Source organism: Xyrauchen texanus, chromosome 18 (assembly GCF_025860055.1).
Source record: "Xyrauchen texanus isolate HMW12.3.18 chromosome 18, RBS_HiC_50CHRs, whole genome shotgun sequence".
NCBI classification, from domain to species: Eukaryota; Metazoa; Chordata; class Actinopteri; order Cypriniformes; family Catostomidae; genus Xyrauchen; species Xyrauchen texanus.
The window spans coordinates 11,037,148-11,053,327 of record NC_068293.1 but is presented as its reverse complement, the minus strand read 5'-3'; the positions used below and the strand labels follow the sequence as shown (position 1 = coordinate 11,053,327).

Below are 16,180 nucleotides of genomic sequence, written 5' to 3'. Positions count from 1 at the left end.
CTGAGTACTGGTCGGCGCTGCACAGTCTATTGTCCTGTTCATTGTCAGTAATTTGTTGTACTGTCCTGTACTTTTTGCACATGTTTGCACCTGCACTTTATATAGGTATATATAGGTAGTTTATATAGGTATTTTATTTCGTTGTGTAGTCTCATGTGGACCTATGTTGGTCCTTTGTTGTTTTTATGTAGCACCATGGTCCTGGAGGAACGTTGTCTCGTTTTGCTGTGTACTGTACTAACTGTATATGGTTGAAACGACAATAAAAACCACTTGACTTGACTTGACTTGACTTGGGTGTACTGATATCCAGGTTCATCGTGATAAGCCAGAGCTTCAATCACTCATGATCATGTATAGGCAATCGATGAAAAGTTAATATTTTTCTCAACATGCATTTTCTTTGGGGTTTCTGAAGGTTGAAGCATCCAGGATACACACACCAAACGACCATTTTGAACAATACACTTATACAAATACAAATCTACAGCAAAGACAATAAAAACTTTTTTACAGCACTCCTTCTCTTGTAAACAATGATGAACTTCCTGCCTCCTCCACTCGTGACCTTCCTAACGAGCTTACGTCATCCCTCTCATGAGCGCGCATCATTCTGTTTTGATGAAGAAAGAAACTTCACATCTTGTCATCACAAGGTACATCTTGGATGGTCTGAGGGTGAGTAAATTTTTTGGGTGAGCTATTCCTTTAAGGTGAATTTTAGATGGTGGCTTTAATAAGTAAATGTACCTCCCTAACCTAAAACTGTACCCTAAACTTAACCAATATTCATTTATATTCAGCAATTTTGCATGTATCTAATTTTCTATAAGAAATGTGTGTTCCCTATCAAAAAGCTACACTTTGATGCTGCACTGATTAAGCGCTTTGGGAACATCTTTAGGTGGGACCAGCTGTGAATATGTGTGCAACACGTCAATGAAATTGACTAAAATGTATAGCCTCTGCTGTTGACATCATTGGATGCACCTGTAGCAGGGCTATAAATAGTTGCGTCACAGGAGCATCGTCGGATCTTTTGTCTTCAGATCATTCTGTGTGTGTTGTGCTTCTTGACTGGCAAAACTTTCTACTTTCCTCTGTTAGGAGTTAGAATTGTTAGGCAGTGCGCAGAAACCTTTCTCTTTCTCTTTTCTTTAAAAAATAAATAAATAAAAAGAATGACTGATAAACAAAGCAAGCGGTGTGTGTTCCCATGTTTACGCTCTATGGCTGAAACGGACACACACCAGTTTTGTTTTGTGTGTTTGGGGGAAGAGCATGCTGCTCTTGCGTTGGGGCGGGGCAGGTGCGAGCATTGCGATCTGTTTACACTCAAAATGCTTCGCACTCGTCTCGCTTACTTCCAAGAGCCAGTGCCCTCTCTTTCATCGTGGGGCTCTCACATAGACCTGGCTGAGGAGCGATTCTTGTCAATTTCATTGACGTGTTGCACACATATTCACAGCTGGTCACACCTAAAGTTGTTCCCAAAGCGCTTAATCAGTGCAGCATCTCGTTTCGCTTTTATCAGGGAACAGGGGTTACAGTTAAGTAACCCGAGACGCTATGTAGCCTATATTTAAAAAATGGTAACCTAAAATTTGTGCTTCATGTGGTAACATCACAATTAACTGGTTGTATTCAAGTGAAAAATTTAATTTCACCGAGGAATTCCCATGCATTGTGTAACAAGTTTTTAGATGTACAGGAGGTCAGATGGCCAAATATACATATTTAGTTAAGAACTACATTTAAAAGTGGCCCAAATCAGATGCCAAAAAAATCTGTTGTTTACATGCATGCAACAAGATCTGAGTAAAAAATCAGAATAGATGAAAAGTGTAAATGCAGCTTATTGCATAAGAAAGATTATTTGGCAATAGTCGGCAGTCCTACTTGATTATTTTGAAGCTGTAATGTCTGATTTACTGTATGATTTGTTGAGTTGTCTTGAACGGGTCCTTAATGAAGCATATTTTTTTCTGAAAGATAATCTTCCTCATCCGTCTGATTGATGATGTGAAGTCACAGTAACTAAAACCCTAGACCTGGTGATGATAAAGGTAATGGTGCATTTTTGATTATGCAATTCCAAAACAGATAATGATGTGCTGCATGATGCTGTTGCTGCCAACTGTCAAGTATGTGGTGTATTGTGGCTATCATATCATCTCTCTGCATCTGTTTCAGAGTTTATGCACCAATTACCAGTAGATCTTTATCTGCATTACCCATTTCATACGGCTTTATTTCTCTGTGAGGTTGCCTCAGGCAAACATCTTTGCACGGGTGTGTGTGTGTATGTGTGTGTGTCCAGAGGGAGGGGTTAACAAGCAAAAGCTTGTGCATGCACATATTAGTGTGCACACGTCAGATCTGTGAGATAAAGGAATGCTAATGCCAATGCGGTAAATGTTAACTGGTTTTAGACATTGCCATATATGGATCAGTGCTGTGCATACACAATGAATGATGCACTCCTCCCTCTCCTGTTGAGCAGGAGAGCAGGTTACTCACAATCTGACTCGAAACCTGCCAAGTGCCCTGTAAATTGTGTACACCAAGAACTTAATTAAGTGTTTATGACCATCACTGCAGGTGTATAAATGTATGCGTATATTCATGTTTGCATATTTTCTCTTTTGCTAATATATGCAAATAATTTTCAGATGAACATGAGTCATTTCATATTAGTAATGACAGAATGCATTATTTATGAAAATATAACATTCAACCATAAAACACATAGCTCTCTTTCCCCCATTAGAATGCATACATTATAGATGCATATTCTTTGTAACATTAATTGCTCAGTATCAAAAAATAGTCATGATCATTTAGCATCTGGTAAATGACAGCTTGCTATTTACTTTCTTACTAAATATAAATGTGAGCATGAGCACATATTTAATTACATATAGGCTATGCACATGAAAAAATAAAATAAATAAAGAATAGTACATTTTGAACCACAGTAAACTAGGGGTAGCCTATAAATACATACTTATTTTAAATAAACAAAATAGCCATGTGAAATGTGAAAACAATTAGCTCACATGATCAAAGAGACCTCAACTAAGGAATTGCTGGAATGTCAGATGAAAAGACCACTTAATTAAGTATAACCTAGCATATATATATATATATATATATATATATATATATATATAAAGGTTTGCAATTTAGGGTAATGAGTCTGTGGAATTTAGTTTCTTGCACCCCCACTACTTCATAATTAATTCTGTCTCCAACATGCACGCCTATTTCTCAAATACAACAATAACATGTCAGCTTAAAGTTTCGACAGCAGGTGGAGTCGACACTAAGCCACTCCCCTCATAGTTAGAAAGCGGCGACACATCTCTAGCACTGGCGTCATCGTCTCCAAGCAACCTCTCCATCAGCACTGTCGTCACTGTACTCCGAACCCGCACGGTTGCTCGGCAACTTCAGCCTTGTGCGCTCGCCCAGCCTCGTGCCCCGCTTTGAGCTCTGACGCGAATGTGACGTCAATAAGGCGGGGATCAGTTTGTGATGGGGAGGCGGAGTTCCCTCATCACACGATTGAGCTCGTAGGTGTGTCTAGATGCCAGTGCACTGAGTACAGAGCTGTTGTGTTCACTAGAGTTCGGGCTCAGCTGGCCGCGAGCGGCACACTGTACATAGGAGCGATTTTTTTACGGCTCGCTCAGTAAAAGTGTATATCATTGTACATAGGAAATATTATGAAGATAGGTACTTATTATTTTAAATGAAATAATAAAAATGCACACGATTTGCATAAGGAATGCCTTTTAAATTCAAATTTAAAAACCATTTCAACTGTGGAAGAAGGTGGAATTTGTTCGTGTGTTATAAGGTAAGAACACGTTCGATTTTCTTATTATATATATATATATATATATATATATTTCCTCAGACAATTTCAAGGACATTTACGGACGTTGATTTTACTATGTCCGTTTAGTGTAAAGTTTAGTTAAAAAAATAAGTTTGATAAACGCAAATGACTTTGAATTATTTTGCTATTTGAGTAGATTACATTTAAAAATCAAATGCATTATATTTCAGATTAATTTAGCAACGATCATATGTTTATTGTTTTTTATTTTTTTCTGATGATTGTAATTTGATGTATAAAAAATGATGTTTATAGTAATAACCGTGTTACTAGTAATGAATAACAAAAATGATGGTTGTAGTACACAAAATAAATTTGATGATGGTGGGATTATGTCACTCTGTTTCATTTATATTAGTGCGCATTTGTTACCTTGCATTATTTCTGCTTTTTGCAGGCACGTCATAGTAAATAAAAGTTATTCTTCAACACCTCGCTGCTCTCAGACACACACAGAACCGGCATCATGGTGATTATGACAAATAGCAGCACGGGCTCTCAGTCCAGTCCTGCCCAGAGCAGACCTCTGCAGGTCGGCTTCTATGAGATCATCAGAACACTCGGCAAGGGAAACTTTGCTGTGGTGAAACTGGCCAGACACAAAGTAACAAAAACACAGGTAATAATACCTCCTGCATCATGACATGATAAAATTTTCTTTCAATTGTATATTTATACATTCAAAATGTTATGCATAAACAAATTGCATATAATTGCATTATCATGCAGGTTGCAATTAAAATAATTGATAAGACACGACTGAACTCGGCCAACCTGGAGAAGATCTACAGGGAGGTCCAAATTATGAAGCTGCTCAATCACCCACACATCATAAAGCTCTATCAGGTAAATTACATTTTATAGATATAGGATTATTTGATGTTATTATTATTTCATAATTCCAGAGACTGTCCTGATAAAATCCCTCAATATTGTCAATTTAACTGGAGGAATGGTGTGTATTTTAGCATCCTCAGTGACATCAAGAAAGTATGATGTGAAGGTGAAGGAGTGTTTTAAGTGAAGGTCATGCATTTGGTGAGGTGTTCCGCTACGGAAGTACATCTGTTTAGCATGAAATGTAAAAACAGACAAAAGTTACTTGCTCTCTTGCATCCAGCTTCTGCAATGCAACTCTCCACCGCAGTATAGGCTGTAATTTTAAACAAAATGTAAAGTAAAAATGTATGCAATAATTAAATAATGAAACTTTTTTTTTTTGTATTTTATTTCTGTTATTCATTTTTTGAAGTGATTTGCTGGCTTTCAGATTGTATTGTTTAGACAATATTATTGTATTGGTTGTGTTGTGCGCCGTTTTGTGTTTGGGAACGAGAGGGAGGAGAGAGTGTGCTGGACATATACAGGGTCTAAATCTCTGATTTAATTAGCACAAGTGGAAGTCAAGTGCAATGTGTCTGCAGAGTCATGTGAAGCTAGCTGTCTAAGAAGTACAATCTGATTTGAACTCTGGACTTGTTTTGACACCATAGCTTGGCACACACATGCATGCAAACAGTGGCAGGCAAATGCAGTGTGCTAATACATCAGCGCATTCTTTCTCTCATAGCCTGTACCATTTAAGTTTGTTTTGTTCAGTTTGCGGATTACCATTTTGTGGATTATGCTGGAGAACTGAGGTTGGAAAAATGAGCCCTGAAACCAAAATCTGTTTTTTGGAAATAAGATCACACCTCACTGCTTTGGAGCTGGCTCCTGTTAAGTTTAGGGAATCTGGCAGACAGCAGCATTTGTATTTGGAAATGAGCTGGATGTACTGGTACTGTTCATCAGCATAGCCTCCTTAGAGATCCATGGTCATGGAAAACCTAGACATATCAGGGAAATATTTTAAAATTATGATTCCCAAGCCTTAAAATATCAATAAATCAAGACGACTTTAAAAAGACATGGAGATTTTTATAGCAAATATACATTTTTCTAGTTATGCTCAACTGTAAAATGCAGGTTTTTCCAATGTATTTATATATTTATTTATTTTTGTGAGTGCTATTTCACAGTGATATAAATGTTCACCTTTAAAAATGTTACAGATCCTTACTGGATAATCATGACTGACTGAATTCACTAATCAAAGGGTGTGTCACTCCACCCTTTCTGTTTTAAAAGCTTTATGGAAGCGTCCTAGATTTCCAGTTGGTGTCAGATAACCTTAAATGTAGGTAATTTTAGTAAACCTCTGTCTGCCTTGAATTTGCACTATGCTGTTTGAGGATTCTACTGTTTAAAAAGTGCCTATACTGTAGTATGAACCCTATGAAAAGTGTATGCTCGAGAGCTCTGTCCTCTCCTTTCATCACTGAAGCAAAGCCCTGTTTATTTAAAGGAGGCAATGGGGGCTGAGGAGATGCACTTGAGATGAAAAATGTGGAAGTAGTGACCCATGACCCCTCATGATAAACGGTTTCCGTTCTCTTGCTTCTTGTGCAAACAGTCCTTTTATTGCCCCTTAGCTTTGCAACCATTTAAGACACAAGTATGTAAAATATAAATTCTTCCATTTATTCCTCTCCCTCTGTGTTTGTCGGGGAGGGAGACGTCCCTGTGGGCCATACAGACCGGGGTTTCTAAGGAAGCTGTGACATCATTGGCACTTCTGGGCTGAAACTAAGGCACTTTAGTGTCAACTCTTTGGACGTTGAGCTTATCTGTAGATAAAGGCACTTTTCCTGTTGTTGCCCAATTTTTGTGCCTAACTATGTGGGTTGTTACACGTAACACAGTTGACCTAAAGTGTCAAGTGTCAATATGGACGATTGCACAGGTTTGTGATAGTAAAAGAGGACAGTAGAGAACCTGTTGTGCAACACTTTCTGGTAGTACGACAATCAGCGTGTAGTATTTCTCCCTCGGGCCTCTCCTGGGAAGTTTCAGGACATTGTGTAAAGGCTGAGGACGTCATACATCCACTCCCTTTCGCAGTTTGTTACACAGTTAATTGTTTAAGCACATTTCCATTTGTATCACTGCATGCATTTGTACTCAAACTGGGTCTTATTTGTGTTTTATGGTTCAAAAGGAGTTGTTGAAGGTAATGTTTCAGCTGGCATTAGGTGACAGAGCTGGTTCATTGGCAGTGATAGAACAGACAGGAAAAAGACTTGTGTGTGCTGATTCACCTTCAAATAAAGGACATTCAGTAAATGCTTGTCTGCTCTTAAGCAATTGTGCACATCATTGTAAACCAACCTGTCATGGATGAACAAGTTTTGAGAAGTTGACAAAACAGGAAATTTGGCTAGAAACAGAAGTAGCGCTTAGACAATTGGATGGTTGATGCAAATACAATACGTATACTTTTGTAAAACGACATCAAGAATTTGGGTAAAAAAAGTATATTTGTTCTCCATATATTTTACTTTTTAACAAGTTTTAATCACCTTCTTGCCTTTTTATTTTAATTGGTCCTGTGGAGGGACAAATAGTTTTTTATAAAGTACAAATATTGTATTTAATAGAAATATATGTCATTTCTCCTTTACTATGATGTCATATTATGCTTAATAATGGGAAAAATGCTGTATAAAAGCAATTTGAATGATAATGCTCATAGATATTATAAAAGATTTTGGGAAAATTATCTGATGTCCCTGTTTTTGTCATTACAGGTCATGGAGACCAAAGACATGCTGTACATTGTGACAGAGTATGCAACAAATGGAGAGATGTTCGGTAAGTGGGACAAAACACTGTTTTTCTTTTTTTTTTCACTGTTGTCTGTGTTTTTTTTCGCTGTCCCTCAAAAACACTTGTCCAGTTGCTTTGAATAATGAGGTCTGATGTGGAGAGAATTATTTAGATCAACAATGCCGTCACAGCATTGAATCACTGAACAAGTACAGAGAGGGAACAGGTGTGGGATTTTAAGCTTTATGTAACTGTGTAAAAGGGATAAGCGGCTGTACCTCTGCTTGGCCTCATCACCTACAGATATAAATGCTATAACATATCCGTCTCTTCACCTGTCTCACATTTGGCCTTTAAAAAAACAATGGCTCCCTTGCCAGACAGACCAAAGGCCTGTTTCTGTCTTTCTATGGTGTTTATAATGGAGTGCCTCCTCCCCTCCTAAATCATCCTCTTTTTACAGACTATCTGACGTCTAACGGACGGATGAGTGAAAGCGAGGCTCGTAAGAAGTTTTGGCAGATACTGACAGCAGTGGACTACTGCCACAGGCATCATATTGTCCACAGAGACCTCAAAACTGAAAACCTGCTGCTCGATGCCAACATGAATATCAAACTGGCAGGTGAGCAGAGGAACAAGGCTTTTATGGGTCCATGCATTGCTGTGCTCATAGTGCTATTCTTCCCTATTGCCAAACTATAAGTGTACTTAAAAGAAAATAAATTGCTATTTCACTGTTAGGATCAGTAATCATCAAGTCATGATGTCCAGTTATGTAATCAGAACAGTTTGTTCTGTGTCAGGGAAATTGTACAGTACAGAGGTCTTCTCTGTACTGGCATAAATCATTTCTTATAGCCTTTTATATAACACCATACTATATTGTTTTTTATAGCCTAAGGACGTTCTTAAAATTAGTCATTTGATCAACAAAGAACTCACTTTTCTGTACATCTCTTCTAGACTTTGGATTTGGAAACTTTTATAATGCTGGGGAGCCTCTCTCCACGTGGTGTGGGAGCCCACCGTATGCTGCTCCAGAGGTCTTTGAGGGGAAGGAATATGAGGGGCCACAGTTAGACATTTGGGTAGGTTCTAGAAATTCTGTTTGATTTTCACTTTACATGCTACTAGGGACGTCAAAAGTTGTGGCTGCTTTCAGATGCAACAACTGTGAGCAGTCCAATGCACTTCTAGGCCAATATGGCCATCTTGGCCAGCTATTAATATCAACACTGCTTGTTTGTCATATGTGAATATGGAAAAAATGGACGTCAAAATATTGGATGGTTTACTTGCCTTTAACCTTTACTTAACTGAGAAGTACGTGAAGTCCACATGTAACAAGCATATATATATATATAAATTGGTATCGACTACTGAAATTTTGGGATTGTGACAACCCTACATCTTACACAGCAGTTGATGACTAAATTAAAGAGCATGTAGTTTAATACTTCCTCCATGTTTGTTTATTTTCAGAGTCTTGGTGTGGTTCTTTACGTGCTGGTCTGTGGGTCTCTGCCCTTCGATGGGGACAGTCTTCCTGCCCTGCGACAGAGAGTGACAGAGGGCCGATTCAGAATACCATTCTTCATGTCACAAGGTACAGCTCAACTCTCCCTCTCTTAATGTACAATGGCATCCTGAGCCATCCTAAGAATCCCTTTTTTTTAACCAAATCCTTTGTTTTTTTTGTCCAGACTGTGAAAATATGATTCGCAAGATGCTGGTGGTAGACCCAGCGAAGCGAATCAGCATGGCCCAGATCAAGCAGCACCGCTGGATGTTAGCCGACCCCAGCGCGCCCCACCAGACCCTCTCCCTGTCCCTTACCACCTACAACTCCAACCTGGGAGACTACAGCGAGCCTGTTTTGGGAATCATGCAGACCCTCGGCATTGACAGACAGAGGACTGTCGAGGTGAGAGAAGGGGAAGGTACATTGAGAGAGGGAGTTGTTGAGATTAGGGACAGACAAGGAATCTAAATCACAGACAGATTGACAGTACGTTAGAGGCTTAGTCGAGAGAGAGTTGCGTTGTGGAGATCACGCATTTTCTCAGTTAGCTTTAAATATGCTCTGCTGTTGGCATCGAAAGGATAAACACAGTAGCATCTGTTTTTTAATCTGCCATGCTGCTTTGAGCTTTCACTAAAACCCCTTAAGGCAATCATTCTTGACGCAGACCGCCAGTGTATCAGTACACCTGTTAAATCGAAGCTCAATATTCCCACTGTTTCTAAAACAGCTTTTCAATTCCTCCCTGCAGTCTCTCCAGAATTGCAGCTACAACCACTTCTCAGCGATCTATTACCTGCTGCTGGAGAGAGTAAAGGAGCACCGCAGCCAGCAGCTGAGTCGCCAGTGTGGGGCCTGGAATCAGAGATCCAGGACAGCATCCGATTTCTCTGGCCGAGAGGTGAGTGTCACAGCGAGGCCAAGACTGTACCTGCCCTGCCTTCGTCTCCTGTTTGAGATGAAATCTCCCTCAGTGCTAACTCAGTTCTTCCTGTGTCCGTCTTATTTTCAAGGAGATCATGGAGTCATCTGACAAATTGAGAAGCTCTGGCTTCCCCGTCGCCACGAAAGTGAACACTGCTATCCATTCAGAGATGGAATATGAACAAGGAGCCCTTTTTCAGGTTAGTACTAAAGTCATTGGCTTTGATCACAATGCACACAATTTTATCACACTAAAATCATGTTAATTTGCATATTGCTTATGTCTTGAAAAAGTGAGTATTTTAGCATTAAAAAATCATTTAAGTGTCGTTGATGATTCCAAGAGAATCCATTTTGGAAAAAGGGGACAGAAAAAATGGCTGTTATGGCATTACAGTATTTTATATATTCATGCATGTACTGTGTTCGGAACTACTTTTTCCATTCAATACATAGCGAATGTCAAAATGTTCTCTATATGGGGAAACTGCACAAAAATGTGTTCAGACAGCTGTAGAAGCTACAGTACACTGCAAAAACGAATGTTTTGTCAGGTAACCTAAAAAATGTGCTTCATGTGGTAACATCTATATGAAGTGGTTTTATTCAGCTGAAAATATTTATTTAATCTGACTAAATTTACTATTAGCTAAATTAGGTAAATATTAGGGTTCAACAATGAAAACTACTAAGAGTTAGATCAAGTAGAAATAGATTCCTGAGGTAACAATGGCAGGGTACCATTTTTTTTCTACTGTAATGCGCATTGTACGTGAAAATACGTAATGTCACATTCTGAATGATGAACAAACTCATTGAAATATTATTTGATTGTTCAGACTGAAACAAATTCCCAAAAAGATCCAATCAAATTTCTAATCACCCTAATGTATTTTATTTTATCTATTTATTTTGTTGTTCTGTCTACAAATAACTAAACAGATTTGAGTTGGATACGCCCAAAAAAAAAAAAAAAAGATTTTTTCTGTATGACACTGAGTTGAACTTTATTTAGTTAGCTGCCATTGTCCTGCGTCAATTCCACTAATCAACCGTGTATGCTTATAAAAAAAACCTCTACACGTAGTTGATCAGTAAATAGAATCCCTGTCCTGTTTCATATTGCAGATATGCAGTGCACCCCCATTCCCCTCCTCCATTAGAGACAGGCAGTGGCTAATGTGAATGCCTCCCTTCCTCCCTTCCTCAGCGCGTGGTGTGTCCGGTGGAAGCCAGTCTGAGCAGGCTCCTGTGGAACCGATCCATCTCCCCCAACAGCCTGCTGGAGACCACTATCAGTGAGGAGGTGCGACCTCATGATCTTGAGGAGGAAGAGGGGATGCTGCAGGTCCAACCCCCCCATCTGCCCAGCACCACATCCCGCAGACATACACTCGCAGAGGTCTCTGCCCGATTCCACAAGAACAATCCACCATGTAAGTATGAAATGGCATGCATTAAATGGCCAAAAATATGTGGACACCCCCTTCTAACTAACTGGACTTGCTAAGCAACTTAATTCCAGCATCATTGTGTCCTGGTGTTCTGGTGTCTACGTACATTTGGCCATATATTTGAATACATTCACTTAAGAGACCTGTGCTTAAATGCAAGGATCTCCAAGGTTTTTAATTCTATTTGTCCTCCTCTCTCAGGTATAGTGGTTAGCCCATCAGACGGTGCTTCCTCTGACAGCTGTCTAAAGTCCTCCTCCAACACAATCCCAGCTTTCTCCGCTGCTGTTGGAGACCTTTCATCACTGTTCTGCTCTGAGACTGGTCCCGGGTACTTGGCTCCTGCAGGGACACTCCTCGCACTCTCCTCAAATCTCATTTCGCAGAACCAAGGAAGCATGCTGGCAGCCAGCTTCCAAGAGGGCCGCAGGGCTTCAGACACCTCCCTGACACAGGGTCAGTTTCTAATGACAACACTTGTAACAATGTAATATTTATTGTCAATTAGATATTATAAAGAATTTGAAGTGGTCTCTAACTGACATGCTATGACTGATTCCTGCAGGACTGAAGGCGTTTAGACAGCAGTTGAGAAAGAACACGCGTGCAAAAGGTTTGCTGGGGTTGAACAAGATCAAAGGTCTGGCACGACAGGTGTGCCCTCCGACCTCATGCTCCAGGGGCAGTCGGGGGTCATTCTGCCCAACTATGTGCCCTTCCTCAAGCCTCCAAAGCTCCAGTGGCCCCCGTGAACGCCGAAACATGTTGGAGGAAGTTCTACACCAGCAGAGGTGAGAACAATCCACACATAACCCCTAAAATTGGGCACCAGGGTTGTCATGACATCAAACACCTTAGTAGTCAATATAATTTTTTTTTTTTTAAATGTACATGTTTTTTTTTAATGCTATTGAATACACTTCTTTATGTAATACAGTAAATATTTATATAAATATGCATTTAATCAATGGGAAGCAGACAATTACATATTACTCAATTTAGTCTACCGGTACAGTTTTTCCAGAAAATTTGGAAATATCAGCACATTTTTAAATTGTAATTTCCAGGCTTTGAAATGTGAGGGAAATTAAGCAAATTTTAGAAAAGTCTAGACATTTCTAGAATGAATATATTTCTTCTTGTTATGCACAGCTCTGAATTTCACCTTGGTTTTAGTCTTTTGGAGTACAATTTCAATTCCAAAACCGAAAATGGCTGGAAAGTCGTGTAAATGTATTGGTCAAAAAGAGTAAACCTCTATTATTCAAATAACTGTACTTGGTTAATTTCTTGAATATTCCTAAATTCCCTTATTCCTCCATCATTCCACAGGATGCTACAGATTCAGCACCAACCTCATTCCCAAGTCCAGTCTACACCCCAACAACCCGTACACCTAACATTCCTCTCCCAGTCCCACCCCTCATCTCCACCTTCCAACAATCTCTTCGCCCCCGCTGCCCTCTTCTCCAACCCCCCGACCCAGCCGATCCTCCCTCCATGCCAGCAGTCCTCCTTCCCCCTCCATCACAACCTATGGCAGCAGCCGTCTCTCGATTCCTCCAGTTCCTCCCTCTCGCCCGTTGCATCTGCTGCCCATCTCCTAGAGGCTCGTCTGCACATCAGCCAGCATCCACACCTCCACCCTCAGCAGCACCTGCAAATCCAGCCCATCATCCATCCCCAGGGGCCTTTCTCCCTCCTGCCCCAGCAGGGCGGTTGGAGCCTGAACACCAGCACTGAGGAGCCAGATGTCCAGGAGCTGGCCTGTGCCAGTCAGAAGCAGCAGCTCAGCAGCTGTGTCATGGTCAAGTAAAGAAAGCAAAGACAATGGGAAGACCCATAAAAGACTGATCAATATTAGAGTGATGCTGACTGCCCCCACCACTCTTGAAAAAAGTCCAGAATGAGCCAATGGACATTGGTGATGAGCAGAGAACCCTTAATGGGCATCAGAACAAGAAAGCATCTCATTTTGATGATGCACTCAATAGTTTTCTGATGCAAAGAAAATATGTCGATTTTTACTCTGGAACAACATGCAATTCTACGTTTTTCTCGATATGTGTTGGTATGACTAGAGAGAAGCAATAACTGAACTCTTCATTAGAGCCATTGACCCTTGCCAGGTGCTCCTGTCCACGCAGCAATAAAGATAGGCCACTGAACAAGGAACTGAAGAGAGCTTGCATCAGTTTGTGAGTGGCTTCACTAACTTCTGTTTGTACAACGTACAAAACTGGCCTCTATAACTGATTATGACATAGACATTGAAGCTTGTTTTTCCTTTATACAAATATGAAAATAGGATATTTATGTCTTCCATACAGTTTTTTTTCCAAGAATTTCCTTTCGGGGCTTGAGCTTTTTTCTTTTCTTTGTCTCTAGAGAAGACCAAAGTTTATTGCTTTTTATTTATTTATTTTTTTGCCTCTGATTTCTTTCCTTGAAGTTCTTGAAAGCAGTAACTGACTTATCCTGAACTTCCAAAACCAAGAAAACTAAAATTGTCATTTCATCATATGAATTTTGGCCAATGCAATGATGAGGTCATCAGAGACACCTTACTATGAGGGGAAAATACAGACAAATATGAGTAAGCTAAATATAAGCACAAGAGGTACTGCATAGAGGTTCACTTAAACCAGGTGTATGAATGTGTGTCTTTGTCCTTGTATGCTTTCAGTCTGTGGCAATGACTTTTAATGCTGCCTAATGTTTGGCCTGGTCAAAGGAGACACTAGACAATTAGAATCACATGGCATAAATGTGAACCTATCAATGATTTTTGGCAGTTAATGAAATAGGAGACATTTTCTGGCCTAGTAGTTTAGAAAACTCCTTTTTCCATTGGCTCATTACCTCCTTGATCATCGATCATTCACCTCAAAATCGTATCACAACATACACTGTATGAAAATAATGTCTCGAGCCCTTTGACCTTCATTAATGGTTGCTTTTTTAAATCTTTTTTTTTTTAATACAGTGAACAAAGAATACAAGAATAGTGCAATATTTCAAATTGAAATGTGTAACCAGGAAAGCTGTTGTAGGAAAGCAAAAGGTACCTCATGCCTGATAATGTAATTATATTCTTTCTTTTTTATTGCTTTTTTATGTAATGATTTTATATATGATATTATTTGAAATATGTATTCTGCATGAGCGTTGTCCCCTAGTCACTGGGGATTGTGTCAGGAAGGGCATCCGGCGTAAATCCTGTGCCAAGTCAAATATGCGGATCACGGATGGTCCGCTGTGGCGACACCTAACGGGAGCAGCTGAAAGAAGAAGAAGACTCTGCATGAGCATAGGAAATATGAGCCTGGACATTATGTAAAGCTCATTCTCAGTCTATGAGACACAGGTTGCCTTTGCGTCCTGGCTTGCTTTGTATAATGGCAGAACTAGAAAAATGACATATCTAGGAAAGCCAAAGAGAGACAGAGCACATTGAAGATCAAGAGAAACATACTGCTTATTCTACAGAGAATCTCTCAGTTTCAATGAAGTGTAGCACTTTCAAAAGCAGTCTTACTGTAAGATACAGTAGCTGCCTCCTCTAGCTGACAAATATTCATAAGCAATCGTTTGTAGAGAGCAAAGGTCCTCCCCTTCTGTAGGACCTGCAATTCCATACTATTGTAGTTTTTCCTTGATTAAAATGCACACAAAGACACATACACACATAGCTGAATATACATCTTGTAGCAATAGAGTTTTATATTTGTAGTTTATCTTTAAGTTTGCTTAAGAAATATTTAGGTACTAGAAGTAGATTTGAGAAGTGTATCTAGGTTTGTGTGCTGTTTATATGAAATAGTAGTGTTACCATTATTGAAACTCGAGCGTTTGCTTGAAGCACTTTTTATAGCCCTAACAGATCCTGTTGCATGTCGGTCTCTTGTGAATTAAGCATATTTGTGCAATGGTTTCTAGTAGTTTAGAAAAAAACTGTACTGTGTTGTCTCCAAATTGGGTCATTTGAAACCAGTGCAGAGAAAGATGAATTGAAGGTAAAGCTATTGAAGCTAATGGAAGAAACAGTGTTACCCTTTCCTTCTGTTTTTCACTCACCACTAACACTTGTGCCTTTCTCTGAACAAATCCAATGGTGGTGAAATTTTTTGGTTTGATTTTAGGACATTAGAAAGTTGCAGAGGTGTGAATCATATGCTTTTGTTTGTTTAAACACCCAATTTTATACTTGTATCTGCTGTTTGACAATAATGCACTTTATGATGATAATTGCGTGTTTGAAAAGTGTTTGTTTCCACTGCTGGTATAGATATGTCTTTAGTTACATTGAGGTCATTTTTGAAACACTATGCTTTGATGCAGACCTCTAAAGATTCTTTCCTGGTTTCTTTCTTTTTTTTTTTTTTTGTTATATTCCCTTGATTTGCTTGCTTACTGTATGTGTGCTCACAAAGTGAAAGTGATTGTACATGGTTGTGTGAAATTACCTGAGAGAAAATGTTTTATTTATGAGGTTATTTATTTGAATAAAAATTCACCTCTTGAAATTAATTTATGAAATTAATGTGCTTTTCTTCCATGAAAATCTTTTTCCACTTGCTTACATTGAATGTAACCTTGTTTTTAAATGTTTTCATCTAAAATATAAAATAGTTCAAATACTGAACTGATTTGGTAATGACACCTAGTTAAGCAACGGTCAAGATCATGATGTAAAGATCTAACAATTATATAAATTTCTGACTC

General features: G+C 39.2%; 1 protein-coding gene across 1 annotated transcript; it reads left to right on the top strand.

Moving 5' to 3' along the window:
* Nucleotides 1–655: 655 nt before the first annotated feature.
* On the top strand, nucleotides 656–15,778 carry LOC127658572 (serine/threonine-protein kinase SIK2-like). Its single transcript, XM_052147931.1, has 15 exons — nucleotides 656–678; nucleotides 1,993–3,862; nucleotides 4,302–4,523; nucleotides 4,634–4,750; nucleotides 7,534–7,597; nucleotides 8,016–8,177; nucleotides 8,519–8,643; nucleotides 9,038–9,161; nucleotides 9,259–9,479; nucleotides 9,829–9,978; nucleotides 10,091–10,201; nucleotides 11,212–11,437; nucleotides 11,657–11,911; nucleotides 12,021–12,246; nucleotides 12,788–15,778. The coding sequence occupies exons 3-15, from the start codon at nucleotides 4,371–4,373 to the stop codon at nucleotides 13,269–13,271; spliced, it is 2,418 nt and encodes an 805-aa protein (XP_052003891.1). The 5' UTR covers nucleotides 656–678; nucleotides 1,993–3,862; nucleotides 4,302–4,370; the 3' UTR covers nucleotides 13,272–15,778.
* The last annotated feature ends 402 nt before the right edge of the window (nucleotides 15,779–16,180 follow it).